Source organism: Pelophylax lessonae (genome assembly GCF_965119305.1).
Source record: "Pelophylax lessonae genome assembly, chromosome: 4".
NCBI lineage: Eukaryota > Metazoa > Chordata > Amphibia > Anura > Ranidae > Pelophylax > Pelophylax lessonae.
Genome location: NC_138771.1, coordinates 649,742,753 through 649,761,526, shown reverse-complemented (window position 1 = coordinate 649,761,526; position 18,774 = coordinate 649,742,753). Strand labels below are relative to the sequence as shown.

General features: G+C 43.5%; 1 protein-coding gene across 1 annotated transcript in view; it reads left to right on the top strand.

Moving 5' to 3' along the window:
* The window catches only part of LOC309552394 (uncharacterized protein), a 121,324-nt gene extending 118,429 nt beyond the window's left edge, over positions 1-2,895 (top strand). Inside the window, exon 16 of the mRNA XM_082253337.1 lies at positions 2,666-2,895. Coding sequence (XP_082109463.1) covers positions 2,666-2,850 — 185 coding nt within the window. The 3' untranslated portion in view covers positions 2,851-2,895. The remainder of the gene's footprint in view (positions 1-2,665) is intronic.
* The last annotated feature ends 15,879 nt before the right edge of the window (positions 2,896-18,774 follow it).

Here is an 18,774-nt window from a genome sequence, read left to right as displayed (position 1 = left end):
TTAGTAATGGCGGCGATCTGCGATTTTTAGTGGGACTGCGACATTGCGGCGGACAGATCGGACCCCTAACTGACATTTTTGACACTTTTGGGGGGACCAGTGACATTACTACAGTAATCAGTGCTAAAAATATGCACAGTTACTGTACTAATGACACTGGCAGGGAAAGGGTTAACACCAGGGGCGATCAAAGGGTTAAATGTGTCCCTAGGGGGTGCTTTCTAACTAACATTATTTTAAATGACAATTGCATGGTCCTGTGATGCTGTACCCAAATTTCCTTTTTTCCCCACAAATAGAGCTTTCTTTTGGTGCCATTTGATCGCTCTGTGCGTTTTTTTTTTTTTTTTTTTTTTGCGCTATAAACAAACAAAAAAAAAAAATTTCTGAAAAAAAAAAAAACGCAATCTTTTTTACTTTCTGTTATAAGACATTCCCAAAAAAAAAAAAAAAAAAAAGGAAAAATCTATTTTTTCATCATTTTAGGCCAATTTGTATTTTACATATTTTTGGTTAAAAAAAAAAAAAACAAATCCCAAAAAGTGTATATTGATTGGTTTGCACAAAAGTTATTCTGTCTACAAGCTAAAGGAAAGCTTTATGGCATTTATTTATTTATTTATTTATTTACTAGTAATGGCGGCAATCAGCGATTTTTAGCAGGACTGCGACATTGTGGCAGACAGATCGGACCCCTAACTGACACTTTTGAGGGGACCAGTGACCCTAATAAAGTAATCAGTGCTAAAAATATGCACTGTCACTGTTTAATGACACTGGCAGGGAAACGGGTTAACACCAGGGGGGGATCAAAGGGTTAAGTGTGTCCCTAGGGGGGGGTGCTTTCTAACTGTGTGGGGGATTTACTTACTGGATGAACATAGAGACCTGTGTTCCTAAATAGGAGGAACATAGGATCCCCTGTAGCAATCATGGCTGCCGGACCCCCTGATTGGCCCCCCCTGTGGCGAATGGACGCGCGCGCGCGCCCACATTTGCGGTCCTGCGAAGTGACGTATAGTTACGTTGTTTCGTGGGACAGAGCCGAACTGCCGCAATATATGTACTGCTGGAGGTCGGCAAGTGGTTAAAAAACGATATCAGGGTGATGTCTGCAGCTGCTGGCATTTTTCTGGTACAGGCGCCGCCCCCCTGAAAAATGCCGCCCAAGGCAAACACCTTGTTAACCTCACAGAAGATACGCCCCTGGCTCCTGGTGGTCTTACAGTTCTTACAGAAAGCTAAGAGTAATATTTGAGAGCCGCTGACTCTGGTACACCAGATTGGAATTATGCTTTAGCTTTCAATCATGCCCCTACTAAAACCAACATCTTTTAGTATAAAATATTCTTAAAACCAAGAAATAAAAACATTTTGCAACCTATAATCCTGCAGATCACAAGAAAATACGCAAAATTATTATTCTAAATAATATATATGGGCAGAGTTGTATAAAGTACTCGAAACCCATACTTGAGTAAAAGTACAAGTGCTCGATCAAAAAGTGACTTGAGTAGAAGTACTAAAGGATTCAACATTTTTTGTACTTAAAGCGGAGTTCCGGGCACAGAAACCATTTTTCAACAAACATACCCCCGGGACAGTCAGGGCTAGTACATTCCACAATGGCTAGCCTCTGATCTGTCCCGGTTCGCACTTACCTTTTAGAAGAAATACTCACTTATAAAATTTCTTCTCCAGCGTTGCCATCTCTCTTGTGGGCAGCTGAAGCCGGCGCGATCCTCTTCCGCGTCTTCTTCTCCCAGAATGCGCCTGCACCGGCCCCTCTCGTCACTTCCGGTGCGGCGCCGCATTCCTCCACAGCTTCTGGGCATGCCCAGAAGCTGTTTAGCGGGGAATTCGGCGTCGCCCCGGAAGTGACGAGCGGGGCCGGTGCCGTCGCATTGATTCCTGGGAGCGATGACGTTCAGCTCCCAGGAATCATCGCAAGACAGGAAGTGACGTCGGAGCCACGGCACAGAGGGAGGAAGTAGAGAATAGATGAGTATATTCAATCTCCAATTACAAGGTAAGTGAAAAAAAAAAAAAAAGCCTAACTATCCAATTCCTTTTCAGGTGAGGGAGACCAAGCGGATGGGCACAAAAAAAAAATTTGTTTTTGTGCCCGGAACTCCGCTTTAAGTATTGCAAGTAGTTTTTTTAAAAAATTTTGCTACTCAAGTACTGAAAGTAAAAGTACCAGTAGTTTTGAAAAAAAAATTGCTACTCAAGTACTGAAAGTAAAAGTACAAGTACTGTGTTATGTAGTTATTAAAGAAAGAAATCAAAAGTTTGAACATCATATTGTTTATTATTTCAAATGCAGATTTTATTTATACATACAGTAGCATTTATTTTCGTATGCGCTGATAATACACATATAATGTTTTGAGCTTCATGAAACCTGCCATCTACTGTTCTGGCAGTGGTAATTTTTATAATAGTAACGAGTAACTATGCAGCACAAAAAAAAAATATCGGAGTAGAAGTATTGAAATCATTGAAAAAATGTAGTGAAGTAAAAGTAGGAGAAAAAAATTCTACTCCAGGAAAGTACAGATAACGCCTTTCGGTACAGTAGTGAAGTAGTTCTACTTAGTTACTATACATCTCTGTAATATGGATGTGTATGACTAGCAAAGCTGACTCTGTTTTTCATCCTCAGGTTGGTATGAGGGTATCCGGCTTTCCGATGGCAAGAAGGGCTGGTTTCCCGCCCGATACGTCCAGGAGATTACCAACGAACATGTCAGAAGGAGGAACCTTCGGGAGCGATATCGTGTCCTACAGGCTGCCCGGCAGATAGTCATCCAGACTACGGACGTCAAGAAGAAATCTAGTTCAGCTTGAGCCCTCGAGTTACACGACTGGGCAAGCAAACACCGATAGATGTTTGGACCTAACAATCAGGCTGGGTTTTATTGTGCAACCATTGAAGGAGAAAAAGGATGCTTGGTCCTACAATCAGCCAGAAAAAGCTGAAGGTCGATTTGAGGATTGGCAAAGGAACTGCTGCTAGCTTTTCTGTCCACAGTTGGATGCATCCATATCTGTTTTCTGGAAGAGCACAAATGTCCCATAAAAGGGGACCAACTTAATTTTTAAGCACAAGAAGTGACCAATGATTTCAGAGGATTTCCAGGTCTCTCGAAGAGTTGGACATTTTTTGTTGGGCTTCAAAGGAGTCATTTATTCTTGCCAGGTTGCTTTCATTTCAGTCAATCTTTAAAGTGATCAAAGTTTGGCCTTGGGTCTTCTTCATGCAGGCTAATGGAAGGAAAACTATAACAGTGCCACAATGTAAAGGAAATAAGTAGTCTAATCTTGGATAATTGTCATAATGAACCTTGTTACTTTCACATCAGCCAGGACCAGTGTGGAAAACAAAACCGAGAAACGTGTTTGCATGCCCTTTGGGGACCACCAAGCTTTGGCCAAATAAATCCTTGTTTTTTTTGTTTTTTTCCAAAAGTATTACGTGAATATACACTAAAAAGTTTTAGGACTGCCATAATCGCTAGAACAAAAAATCTCAAATAATTTGGAGCTAGTTTGCAGCTTTGCTTCTTGAATGAGGTCAAAAATTGTTCTCAAGTCCGTTGTTCAACGTTGAATTGTTTGTCAAAAGATCCTCCAGGGTTAATAAATGGGTTTAAAGAAAAGGATGTATTGCATTAAATTATTTGACCATCTTGGCAAAACCTTGGATACATCCCATGGTAGACTTGTCAATCTCTTCATAGACCAGTTTGGTCGTGGTGTTACGGAGATCATGGACCAAGGTTCCTAGGTTAATCTCGAAACAGTCCCACTCAACTTTTAATAGCCAAGGACCGGACAGCAACATTGCCAACATTTTATTGCCAAATACATCCAAACCTAAAGCATTTCAAAATGACCATAGACTCTCTAAAACCTAACCAACTTTCTTGATGAGGACCTCGTACACAGGGCTATCTTGCAGGATACAAGGTCGCTGTTGTGTGGTCATATCGTAGACCAGTTCCACCAGTGGTGAGGCTTTCATTACAACACAAACTGGGATTTCAAGGAACGCTTACTCTTCAAGGATTTACAAGGAACCTTTGATTTCAGTCGTGGAACACAGTCTAACCTGCAGCATACAAGGTTTTGTTTTTTCCAAAAGTATTACGTGAATGTACACTAAAATGTTTTAGGACTGCCATAATCGCTAGAACAAAAAATCTCAAATAATTTGGAGCTAGTTTGCAGCTGTGCTTTTCGAATGAGGTCAAAAATTGTTCTCTAGTCCGTTGTTCAACTTTGAATTGTTTGTCAAAAGATCCTCCAGGGTTAATAAATGGGTTTAAAGAAAAGGATGTATTGCAGGAAATGATTTGAACATCTTGGCAAAACCTTGGATACCTCCCATGGTAGACTTGTCAATCTCTTCGTAGACCAGTTTGGTCGTGGTGTTACTGAGATCATGGACCAAGGTTACTAGGTTAATCTCGAAACAGTCCCACTTAACTTTTAATAGCCAAGGACCGGACAGCAACATTGCCAACATTTTATTGCCAAATACATCCAAACCTAAAGCATTTCAAAATAACCATAGACTCTCAAAAACCTAACCAACTTTCTCATCAAAAAAAGCAAATCTATGATCTTAGACTTTGACTTTTGATATTGGGGTCGAAAGTTCTTAATCTTCTCTCTTGGTCTTCATCAAGATGTTTCACTTATGAAAAAAAAGATCATTAGAAAAATACTTTTCTGTGCATAAAGAACCATTTGCATTTGGTCTTGAGTTTCTTGACGAGGACCTGGTACACAAGGCTAACTTGCTGGCTACAAGGTCGCTGTTGTGTAGACAGATCTTAGACTGTTGCATAATGTCTATCTTCTCTTAAACCATTTTCACCAGTGGTAAGGCTTTCATTACAACACAAACTGGGATTTCAAGGAACGTTTACTCTTCATGGATTTAAAAAGAACCTTTGCTTTTGGTCTTGACAATGACCTGGCATACAAGGTTAACTTGCAGGATGCGAGGCCGCTGCTGTGTGATCAGATCTTAGACCGTTCCATGTTGCCTATCTTTTCTTTGACCAGTTCCAAGTGGTGAGGCTTTCGTGTCAATGCAAACTGTTAAAGATATCAATGTTTACTGTTCCGGGATTTACAAGGGACCTTTGATTTCAGTCTTGATGAGGACCTTGTACACAGGGCTATCTTGCAGGATACAAGGTCGCTGTTGTGTGATCATATCGTAGACCAGTTCCACCAGTGGTAAGGCTTTCATTACAACACAAACTGGGATTTCAAGGAACGTTTACCCTTCCAGGATTTACAAGGAACCTTTGATTTCAGTCTTGATGAGGCGTGGAACACAGTCTAACCTGCAGCATACAAGGTCGCTGTTGCGTGGTCATATCATAGACTGTTCTATGGTGTCTATGTTCTCTTAGACCAGTTCCACCAGTGGTGAGGCTTTCATGTCAACGCAAACTGGTAAAGATATCAAGGAACGTATACTCTTCCAGGAATTACAAGGAACCTTTGATTTCAGTCTTGATGAGGAACTCTTACACAAGACTAACTTGCAGGATACAAGTTTGCTGTTCTGTGGTCATATCATAGACTGTTCCATCATGACTTGTTCTCTTATGGTGCTTTTCCACTGCATGAAACCGAACGGTTCGGCTCGCTTTTGTGCTTTTCCACTGCTGGTACCGCATGGTACGGTGTAGGAACGGTTCGGTACGGCGGCGCTTTTCCACTGCATGGAACCGAACGGTACGGCTCTCAAAAACAGTACCACCTCGATTGTGGTTCCAAGAGGTACCATACCGGTACCATATCCCACAATCCTTTGCATGCAGTCACTACTAGCCACTGATTGGTCAGAGAATTGTTGTTATCCCAGCCACTTAACTTTAGTACTACTTTAGTGGAAAAGCAAACCGTACCGAACCGTTCCTACACCGTACCATGCGGTACCAGCAGTGGAAAAGCAAACCGGGCCAAGCAGGGCCGAGTAGAGCCGAGCCGGTACTTGCAGTGGAAAAGTACCATTAGACCAGTCCCACTAGTGGGGGGGGTTTCATGTCAACGCAAAATGGTAAGGATATCAAGGAATGTTTACTCTTCCAGGAATTTCAAGGAACCTTTGATTTCAGTCCTAATGAGGAACTCCTACCCAAGACTAACTTGCAGGATACAAGGTTGCTGTTGTGTGGTCATATCATAGACTGTTCCATGGTGTCTATGTTCTCTTAGACCAGTTCCACTAGTGGGGAGGCTTTCATGTCAACGCAAACTGGTAAAGATATCAAGGAACGTTTACTCTTCCAGGAATTACAAGGAACCTTTGATTTCGGTCTTGATGAGGAACTCTTACACAGGACTAACTTGCAGGATACAAGGTTGCTGTTGTGTGGTCATATCAAAGACTGTTCCATCGTGTCTATGTTCTCTTAGACCAGTTCCACTAGTGGGGAGGCTTTCATGTCAACGCAAACTGGTAAAGATATCAAGGAATGTTTACTCTTCCAGGATTTCCAAGGAAACTTTGATTTCAGTCTTGATGAGGACCTCATACACAGGACTAACTTGCAGGATACAAGGTCACTGTTGCTTGGTCATATTTTAGACTGTCTTCTCTTAGACCAGTTCCACCAGTGGTGAGGCTTTTTTATGTCAATATAAACAAAGATATCAAGGGAAGTTTAATTTAATAAATCACCTAAAGACTTAAAAGAACAATTTTAAGGACAATGCCCTAATAAGTATTTATCTGGAACTTACAAATTCATCTCATGTATGGAAAAGTTCACACTGCCAGTCTGAATGGACTGTGATATAAAAGAAGGATTTTACATCGGGGGTTTTTGCTGATGGTTAGATCATGTGAGTCGAATGTGGGGTAATAAAGGGGTTTTTTGTGTGTCATGCAGGGAAAAATGTGCTGTATATTTTGAAACTGCCAAAAACATTGTCTTGTAATGTTATTTCAGGTGATTTCTTGTCAAGTGAAGTAAACTTTTTCCTCTGCTAGAATGTGTTTCTTGTCATATGTGTGTAGGGAAACCTATGAGCCAAATATTCAAAAATGGACCTGCTTAACCACTTAAGGACTGGAAGGTTTTACCCCCCTTAACCGCTTTACGACCGGCCGCCATAGTTAAACTGCGGCAGGCAACTGCTCCTGCGCGAACCAACGTAACTATACGACGGTCGCACGCAGGAGGCTAGGGGGCAAGCGCGCGCTGCCGCCGCCGGCGCGCTCTCACCCCCACTCGTCAGCGGGGAAGCAGATGCAGCGGGCAGGCGGCTCCGATTGCCGCCTGACACCTGCAATCGTTCCCCGCTGAGAGAAAATGACAGGCAGCTGTTGTAAACACAGCCGACCGTTCTTCTCCCTGGGATGATCACAGAGCTCATGTGATCCTTCTATATAGGATCACAGGTCTCTATGGTCATTTCAGAAGCCACGCCCCCCCCACAGTTAGAATCACTCCCCTAGGGTCACATTTAACCCTTTGATCACCCACAATAATAACCCCCTTCCCTGCCAATGGCATTATTACAGTAACAGTGCATATTTTTAGCACTGATTACTGTAGTAATGTCACTGGTCCCCCCCAAAAATATCAGTTAGGGGTCCGATCTGTCCGCTGCAATGTCGCAGTCCCGCTAAAAATCGCAGATCGCCGCCATTACTAGCAAAAAAATAAAATTAAAAAAATTAAAATGACATAAATCTTTCCCGTAGTTAGTAGACGCAATAACTTTTGCGCAAACCAATCAAAATACGCTTATTGCGATTTTTTTTTTTTTAACCAAAATGATGTAGCAGAAAATAAATTGGCCTAAAATGTTAAAAAAATTAGATTTTTACATTTTTTTTTTTTTGGGAATGTTATATAGCAGAACGTGAAAAATATTGTTTTCTTTTTTTCGTATCTCTTTTTTTGTTTATAGCGCAAAAAATAAAAACCGCACAGGTGATCAAATACCACTAAAAGAAAGCTCTATTTGTGGGAAAAAAGGACATCAATTTCATTAGGGTACAGCGTCGCACAACTGCGCAATTGTCAGTTAAAGTCACGCAGTGCCAAGTTGAAAAAAGTGGCCTAGTCATTAAGGGGGCAAATACTTCCGGTCTAAAAGTGGTTAAAGGCCATTTTTTTTGCGATTCGGCACTGCGTTAATTTAACTGACAATTATGCGGTCGTGCGACGCTGTACCTAAATAAAATTGATGTCCTTTTTTACCCCACAAACAGAGCTTTCTTTTGGTGGTATTTGATCACCTGTGTGATTTTTTGATTTTTTTGCGCTATAAACAAAAAATAGCGACAATTCTGAAAAAAAAAAAATATATATTTTTTTACTTTCTGTTATAAAACATTTCCATTAAAAAAAAAAAATAATTTAAAAATACATTTTTTCATCAATTTAGGCCAATTTGTACTCTGCTACATATTTTTGGTAAAAATAAAAATCGCAATAAGTGTATATTGATTTTTTTTTGCGCAAACATTATCGCGTCTACAAACTAGGGGAAAGATTTATGTCATTTTTATTTATTTATTTTCTGGTAATAGCGGCGATCTGCAATTTTTAGCGGGACTGCGACATTTCGTTTGACAGATCGGACCCCTAACTGACACCTTTGAGGGGACCGGTGACACTAAGAGTCGGTTCACACTAATCCTGAATAGGAGGATCCCTGTGTTTATCAGTCTGCTGTGTTTACATAGGTAAACCGCCGTTCTATCTACATGGGGAGTGATAGCTGATTGGCTCCACCTCTAGCCAATCGGGCGCATGTGCGCTCCTCTGGCGGCGTGCACGCCCCCCCACTATCTGTTACATGAAGCGGAGTACAGGCACGTCGTATCGCGTAACAGAGCCAACCTGCCGCAGTAAAACTATGGCGGCTGGTCGGCAAGAGGTTAAAGCGCACTTGTCTCATAGTTGCCAACATTCTCAAAAAATAGGGACACTTTTTTTGTCTGTAGGCGGAGCATTGTTTTAATTAGGGGCGGGGCATTCATGTGTAGATGTGGTCTAGCCGGAGTGGAAAAATGTGGCGCGGTTTAAACTAAATATTGGGTGTGGCTTAAAGGGGGTGTGGTTAAATAGTGTCTGAGACAAAAGAGGGATGGAGGGAGATAGAGAAGGAAAGAAAAAATGAGGCAGAGAGGGACATCAGGCCCAGATCCTACACCACAATAGTAATATGTGTATTTCATACAGTTTAACAATCAGCAGATAAAGATACTCCAAACACCAAACCCCCCAGGCAGATTCCATCAAACCGATACAAGAGATGGTCAGAGAGTGCAGACATGGTACAAGAGAGTGCAGACATGGTACATGAGACTGTCAGTGTGCGAACATGGTACAAGAGAGTGTGCGGACATGATACAGGAGACTGCCAGAGACTACGTGGACATGGTACAAGAGACTAACAGAGAGTGTGCGGACACGGTACAAGATAGTGTGCAGACGTGATACAGGAGACTGCCAGAGACTACGTGGGCATGGTACAAGAGACTGTCAGAGAGTGTGCGGACACGGTACAAGAGAGTGTGCGGACATGGTACAAGAGACAGTCAGAAACTGTGCGGACACGGTGCAAGAGAGTGTGTGGACAAGATACAAGAGACTGTTGGAGGCTACGTGAACATGGTACAAGAGACTGTCAGAGAGTGTGCGGACACGGTACAATAGACTGTCAGAGTGTGCGGACGTGATACAAGAGACTGTCGGAGACTACGTGAACATGGTACAAGAGAGTGTGCAGACATGATACAGGAGACTGCTAGAGACTACGTGGGCATGGTACAAGAGACTGTTAGAGAGTGTGCGGACATGATGCAAGAGACCGTTGGAGACTACGTGGACATGGTACAAGAGACTGTCAGAGAGTGTGCAGACATGGTACAAAAGAGTGTGCAGACGTGATACAGGAGACTGCCTGAGACTACGTGGGCATGGTAGAAGAGACTGTCAGAGAGTGTGCGGACACGGTACATGAGACTGTCAGAGTGTGCAGACACGGTACATGAGACTGTCAGAGAGTGTGCGGACACGGTACAAGAGACTGTCAGAGAGTGTGCAGACACAGTACAAGAGACTGTCAGAGAGAGTGTGCGGACATGGTACAAGAGACTGTCAGAGAGTGTGCGGACATAGTACATGAGACTGTCAGAGAGTGTGCAGACACGGTACATGAGACTGCAGACCTACTACAGGAGATGGGGTCAGAGATGAAGGACACAGCTGACCGCACAGGGTGATAAGGAGGACCTGTGTACAGAGAAGATTGGGGTGATCTCTACCCTCAGTCCTGTCCCTTCCCAGTCAGTCTCTGCACTCCTCTGCTCCACAGCCCAGGCGCTCCATTCATATGTGTCTCTGGGGGGCGTGCCCACTGCATTCAGGGCGGCACCATGACCATATTGTTGCTGCAAAGTAATTGGTGGAAGATCAGCAGTCAGAAACCAGCAAAAAAAGGCAAAATCACTGGAGATAGTGGAGGAGGAAGCAGTGCTGGGTCAGTAATCTGTATATAAGGTGACAGTTTGTGTCTTATCAGATAGTGGAGGAGGAAGCAGTGCTGGATCAGTAATCTGTATATAAGGTGACAGTGTGTGTCTTATCAGATAGTGGAGAAGGAAGCAGTGCTGGATCAGTAATCTGTATATAAGGTGACAGTGTGTGTCTTATCAGATAGTGGAGGAGGAAGCAGTACTGGATCAGTAATCTGTATATAAGGTGACAGTGTGTGTCTCATCAGATAGTGGAGAAGGAAGCAGTGCTGGATCAGTAATCTGTATATAAGGTGACAGTGTGTGTCTTATCAGATAGTGGAGGAGGAAGCAGTACTGGATCAGTAATCTGTATATAAGGTGACAGTGTGTGTCTCATCAGATAGTGGAGAAGGAAGCAGTGCTGGATCAGTAATCTGTATATAAGGTGACAGTGTGTGTCTTATCAGATAGTGGAGGAGGAAGCAGTGCTGGAACTTTCCAGAAAGGAGGTGGGGAAATGTAATTTGCAGCACTGAGTACGTTCTCTATGGTATATATAGCACAGTAGAAATGAAGTCAAATAGTCTCTACGAGTGATTATGACCCCTATATGCAGGGCCGGCCCTACCATGGGTCCCGGTGGGACCATGGGACCCAGGCGGCATGGGACCCTTGCCTGAGAGGCCGCCACCGCCGCCTCTCAGGAAAGCCCATAAACGTTCGGCTATTTCCGTGAATAGCCAAACATGTGCGGTCTTTCCCGGGCCGGCAACGGCGCATGCGCGGTGACGTGTTGGCGCTGGGCGTCGCCATTTTTAAATCCTAAGGCGCCTTTAGAAACAGGTAAGTGAGACTGCTCCACAGCCACACTACCTGCCATTATGCGGGGCTGCAGGCATACTACAGAAGATGCAGTGCTGCGGGCTTGGTACATGCCCACAGCATTGCATCTCCTGTAGTATGCCCGCAGCCCCGCATTTTCTTGTACCATGCCCGCAGACCCGCATTCTCCTCTACCATGCCTGCAGCACTGCATTCTCTTGCACCATGCCCGCAGACCCACATTCTCCTCTACCATGCCCGCAGACCCACATTCTCCTCTACCATGCCCGCAGCACTGCATTCTCTTGCACCATGCCCGCAGACCCGCATTCTCCTATACCATGCCTTCAGCACTGCATTCTCCTGCACCATGCCCGCATCCCCGCATTCTCCTGCACCATGCCCGCAGCCCTGCATTCTCATTCACCATGCCCGCAGCCCTGCATTCTCATTCACCATGCCCGCAGCTCTGCATTCTCCTATACCATGCCCGCAGCCCCGCATTCTCCTGTACATACCCACAGCCCCGCATTCTTCTGTACCATACCCACAGCCCCGCATTCTCCTGTACCATGCCTGCAGCCCCGCATTCTCCTGTACTATGCCCGCAGCCCTGCATTCTACTGTACCATGCCCGCAGCCCTGCATTCTCCTGTACCATGCCCGCAGCCTTGCATTCTCCTATACCATGCCTACAGCCCCGCATTCTCCTGTACCATGCCTGCAGCCCTGCATTCTCCTGTACCATGCTCGCAGCCCTGCAGGGCACTGTGGCACTATAGACAGTAGAAAGCCCGGTGCGCTCATCTGCCCAGTGTCTACTGCTCTGTCCTGCTCCTGCTGTCACTCCGTACACACTCACACCCCTCTGACTGCTTTCATAGTCCTATAGAATGTGGGGGCCTCTTGGAGGGCGTGAATTTTTTTTTTTTTTTTGGGGGGGGAGGGCAGCATTTAATTCTCGGACCCAGGCAGCACAATGTCTTGGGCCAGCCCTGCCTATATGACCTGCATATGACCCCTATATGACCTGTATATGGCCGGCAATACTCAGATCAATGGCACTGCGTACAGATGAGGTCAGGTTTGGGTGTGGTTGGCCACGAGAAATGCGGTTAACATACAATGTACAGGTATAATATACATCAGGTTATACCGCCACCTTATGGTGATCCACACTTATTACAGGATACAGAAATATGTTTAATATGCAATGTGCAGGTATAATTTACCTAAAGTTATGCTGCCACCTTTTGGTGATGCACACTTATTACAGAATAGAGAAATATGGTTCATTTACAATGTGCAAGTATAACCTCTTACCCCCCTTCATGAGCAGGCCACGCTGTACCCAAATAAATCGGTCATTTTCCCCCCACTAATAGAGCTTTCTTTTAGTGGTATTTGATCACTGCTACGTTTGTTTTATATTTTTTGCGCTATAAACAAAAAAAGACCGACAATATTGGAAAAAATATATATATATATACATACACATATATATATATATATATATATATATATATATATATATATATATATATATATATATATATATACACACATATTTATATATTTTTACTAGGCTGTAAAACATATATAAAAAAAAAATATATATATATACATATTTATATATTTTACTTTCTGCTGTAAAACATATCAAATGAAAAAAAAAAAAAAAAAATATATATATATATATATATATATATATATATATATATATAGATATATTACTTTCTGCTGTAAAACATATCCAATGCAAAAAAAAAAATCAAATGTCTGCATACATTTAGGCCAATATGTATTCTGCTACATACATTAGAAAAAAAAAAAATCTACAAACTATAGGATATTTATATACTGGAATTTTTTTCAAGCCAGCCTGCCGCAGTATATCTGCGGCGGGCGGGCGGCCGGCAAGTGGTTATTATACCTGTAGTGATACTGCCACCTTATGTTGATGCACACTTCTTACAGGATGGAGAAATGTGAATACAATTGCATTTTCATTCCGTATTTTCCAAAAACATGTGGCAATAAAATGAGGTCTTCAAAAAAAATCACCATGCCTCCTAGAAAATACCTTAGGGTGTTTGCTTTCCAAAATCGGGTCATTTAGTGGGCATTTCCATTGTCCTGGTGCTCCAGGGCCTCCACAAATGTGTTACGTAGTCAGGAAATTAGTTGCGTAATTTTTTTCCCCTAGAACACCTGAAGGTGCTCCTTGGATTTTGGGCTCCTCTCTGTGGCTAGATCAGTGTTTCTCAACTCCAACCTTCAGGGCACACCAACAGGCCAGATCTTAAGTATTACCTTGGGGAGATGCAGACTAGAATACTGCAATCACTGAGCAGCAAATGATATTACCTGTGATGTATTTAAAATTTCTTGCAAACCTGGCCTGTTAGTGTGCCCTGAGGACCGGAGTTGAGAAACGCTGGGCTAGATTGTGGAAAAGTCTCACACATGTGGTATCCCTATATTTGGGACGAGTAGCAGAATGCGTTTTGAGGTGAATTTCTAAGTATGCCTATACTGTGCGTTAGAAATATCCTATTGTTTGACAGTTTTGTGTAAAATAAATAACTTTCATTTTCCTTCCCGCAATTTCCAAAAATTTGTGGCAATAAATTACATTTTCAAAAGAATCACTATGCCTCTTAGAAAATACCAATCATGACCAGGAAGACAACCCTGTAGTAGAGTGATCAGAAAGCGAGGCTTGAAGCGAACATGGAGCGCAGTGTGGAAGGGAGGATGTAGATGGCGGTACGGAGGACGGTCTATGTGGACGACTTTACCCCGGATGGTTGCATACTTAGATGTGCCTGTTTTAGTCATCAACCACGTGAGTTGCTAAGTGTTGAACCTTCATTAAATGTAACCATATTGCTACACTTAGAGGTGCCGCTCTTCTCTTTTATACTTGTATATCAAGACATTGCTTGTTTATCATGTCATAATGTATTTAAAAACTCTCAATTCAAGGTTTTACTATATATATATATATATATATATATATATATATATATATATATATTTTTTTTTTTTTTTTTTTGTGCAGTTTCTCCCATTCTTCTTTGCAGGACCTCTCAAGCTCCATCGGTGCACAGCCATTTTCAGATCTCTCCAGATATGTTTAATCGGGTTCAAGTCTGGGCTCTGGCTGGGCCACTCAAGGACATTCACAGAGATGTCTCGTAGCCACTCCTTTGATATCTTGGCTGTGTGCTTAGGGTCGTTGTCCTGTTGAAAGATAAACCTTCGTCCCAGTCTGAGGTCCAAAGAGCTCTGGAGCAGGTTTTCATCAAGGATGTCTCTGTACATTGCTGCATTCCTCTTTCCCTCGATCCTGAATAGTCTCCCAGTTCCTGCCCCTGAAAAACATCCCCACACCATGACGCTGCCACCACCATGCTTCACTGTAGGGATGGTATTGGCCAGGTGATGAGCGGTGCCTGGTTTACTCCAGACATGACGCTTGCCATTCAGGCTAAATAATTCAATCTTTGTTTCATTAGACCAGAGAATTTTGATTCTCATGGTCTGAGAGTCCTTCAGATGCCTTTTGGCAAACTCCAGGCAGACAGTCATGTGCCTTTTACTGAGGAGTGGCTTCCGTCTGGCCACTCTACCATACAGGTCTGATTGGTGGAGTGCTGCAGAGATGGTTGTTCTTCTAGAAGGTTCTCCTCTCTTCAAAGAGAAAAGCTGTAGCTCTGTCAGAGTGACCATCGGGTTCCTAGTCACCTCCCTGATTAAGGCCCTTCTCCCCCGATCACTCAGTTTGGGCGGGCGGCCCGCTCTAGAAAGAGTCCTTGTGGTTCCAAACCTCTTCCATTTACAGATGATGGAGGTCACTGTGCTCATTGGGACCTTCAATGCTGCAGACATTTTTCTGTACCCTTCCCTAGATCTGTGCCTCCATACAATCCTGTCTTGGGGGTCAACAGACAATTCCTTGGACCTCATGGCTTGGTTTGTGCTCTGACATTCACTGTTAACTGTGGGACCTTAAATAGACAGGTGTGTGCCTTTCCAAATCATGTCCAATTAACTGAATTTGCCACAGGACTCCAAGTTGTAGAAACATCTCAAGGATAATCAGTGGAAACAGGATGCACCTGAGCTCAATTTTGAGTGTCATGGCAAAGGGTGCGAATACTTATGTACATGTGATTTTTATGTTTTTTATTTTTAATAAATTTGCAAAGATTTTAGGCAAACTTCTTTCACATTGTCATTATGGGGTATTGTTTGTAGAATTTTGAGTAAAATAATGAATTTAATTCATTTTGGAATAAGACTGTAACATAACAAAATGTGGAAAAAGTGAAGCGCTGTGAATATTATTTTCCAGCACTGCCTAAACCCTCTTGGGCATGGAGTTCACCAGAGCTACACAGGTTGCCACTGGAGTCCTCTTATGCCCCATACACACGTGCAGATTATCTGCAGACTTTTGTCTTCAGATTTACCTTTTCTATGTAGTGCAAGGGCCTGCCGGATTGCATACAAATCGAAAGTGTTTAGGTCAGGGGCGGACTGACAACTCATGGGGCCCCCGGGCAATAGGAGATCATGGGGCCCCCTGTGTCCTCACCCACACCCAAGCCACACCCACACAAAGCCCCACCTACATATTACACTGCCTACGCTACATGCGTTTGTCACAGAATTTCTCTACACTATGTTTAAAATAAATGTTTATTATAGAAAATAAAGAAAAATAAACTTACATTTAAGAAAGTACAACAATGGTACATTTCCAAACTTAAAGTGAAGTTCCACTCAAAAGTGGAAGCTATGCTTATCTGATTCCCCCCTCCCCTTCCGGTGCCACATTTGGCACCATCGGGGGCGGGTACCTGTTTTTGACAGGTACCCTGTCCCCACTTCAGTCAGACCTTGCCGTAGTGAGATACATCAGCATTTGCATCCCCTCCTCCTTCCCCTGCTGCCGGGCCAGTAAGAGCGCAGCGCACTTCACGCATGCACAGTTGGGAACCGGCTGTGAAGCCCCTTACAGTCAATGGTGGCGGCAGCACCTGACAGCCAATGGAAACACGGCTGGATTCCAGGACAGGTAAGTGTCCTAGTATTAAAAGTCAGCAGCTACAGTATGTGTAGCTGCTGACCTTTAATTTTTTGAGGTAGGGGTGGAACTCCACTTTAAGGTTTTCATAAATTAACACAATATAACAGGTGCAACAAATGTCTACTTAGCTGAACAGTTTAATAAAAAAATATACAAAAAATTAAAAATACAAAGCTCTGACCAGCATGTTACAAAATTTTGGACCTAGAATTACTTTCACTCTGACGTTCCCGACAATACCATACATAAATGGCGCTACTATTGTTTACATATGTGTGCTCGTCCTACATAATGCTTTTTATATAGAGGGTGTGCTTTACACTTTTAATAACATATATATATATATAGTATGTAAATCATTTTTATATAATTTTCACTAACCACCAATGTAAGGGGCATTCCTCCCATCGACCACCATTGTAAGGGGAAGTGTTTCTACAGGCCACCAATGTAAGGAGCATTCTTATTGCTAACCACCATGTAAGGAGCATTCTTCCCACTCCCACTGACCACCAATGTAATCAACATTCTTCCCACTGACCACCAATGTAAGGGACATTCTTCCCACTGACCACCAATGTAAAGGTCATTCTTCCCACTGACCACCAATGTAAGGGACATTCTTCCCACTGACCACCAATGTAAGGGTCATTCTTTCCACTGACCACCAATGTAAAGGTCATTCTTCCCACTGACCACCAATGTAAGGGACATTCTTCCCACTGACCACCAATGTAAGGGACATTCTTCCCACTGACCACCAATGTAAGGAACATTCTTCCCACTGACCACCAATGTAAGGAGCATTCTTCTCACTGACCACCAATGTAAGGAGCATTCTTCTCACTGTCCACCAATGTAAGGAGCATTCTTCTCACTGACCACCAATGTAAGGAGCATTCTTCTCACTGACCACCAATGTAAGGAGCATTCTCCCCACTGACCACCAATATAAGGAGCATTCTTCTCACTGACCACCAATGTAAGGAGCATTCTTCCCACTGACCACCAATATAAGGAGCATTCTTCTCACTGACCACCAATGTAAGGAGCATTCTTCCCACTGACCACCAATATAAGGAGCATTCTTCTCACTGACCACCAATGTAAGGAGCATTCTTCTCACTGACCACCAATGTAAGAGACATTCTTCCCACTGACCACCAATATAAGGAGCATTCTTCTCACTGACCACCAATGTAAGGAACATTCTTCTCACTGACCACCAATGTAAGGAGCATTCTTCTCACTGACCACCAATGTAAGGAGCATTCTTCCCACTGACCACCAATATAAGGAGCATTCTTCTCACTGACCACCAATGTAAGGAGCATTCTTCCCACTGACCACCAATGTAAGGAGCATTCTTCTCACTGACCACCAATGTAAGGAGCATTCTTCTCACTGACCACCAATGTAAGGGACATTCTTCTCACTGACCACCAATGTAAGGAGCATTCTCCCTGCTGAAGTCTATGGATGTCAGTGTTATGTATATAGGGAACAACACTCAGTATACAGATATCAGTGTATATCAGATATCCGCACATCTGGCAGTTCACACTGCCATATGTGATACGCAGGGGGTGTCAATTAAAAGTTAACGACAACCCCAGTTGCGATCGCATATCCCAGTGCGATCTGCAAGTTCGCACAGGATCGGATCGCACAAGTGTGAACCACTGTGCGATCCGATTCTGATGCGGCTCAAAAAATGCCTCTTGTGCGAGTTTGCTGTGAATGCACTGCGAATTCAGCCATACATCCGCACAGGAGATCGCATGTAATGAAGGAGCAGTGCGCTCCGAATTACATGCGATCTCGCAAACTGCACAAGTGTGAACCGGCACTAAGTGCTATTCCCTATTTATAACACTGATATCTATACACTGAGCAGCACTCAGTCTCAGTGTACAGATATGAGTGTGCACTCAGTGTACTAGGAAATAGCACCTGTAGATGGGCATTGGGCAAGAAGAAACACTTAGCCTGGCTTGTGATTTTAGACATACCACTAAATTGCGGTGATTACACACTGACCTGCTGCTGCTGCTGCTGCACACCATGCATGTCAGATGGCTATCTCTGAGATGACTTCACTCCGTGTGCACTCTGCAGCCTCCAGCTCTCTCATTGTCTGTCTCCCCCGGCAGGAACGTATATTGTGGCCCCGCCCCTCTGCTGAATTCCTTAGGGGGAGAGGTGGCCGAAGCGCCTGTCACTGCTATCATCCTTATCGCTCTCTGATCTCAGCAGGCACTGGATCCTCTCATACAGCTGCATCAACTGCCGGCAGGGATGCCAAAGCTCGCTGCCTCCTCAGGGCATAAACCTCCTCTATCCTGCA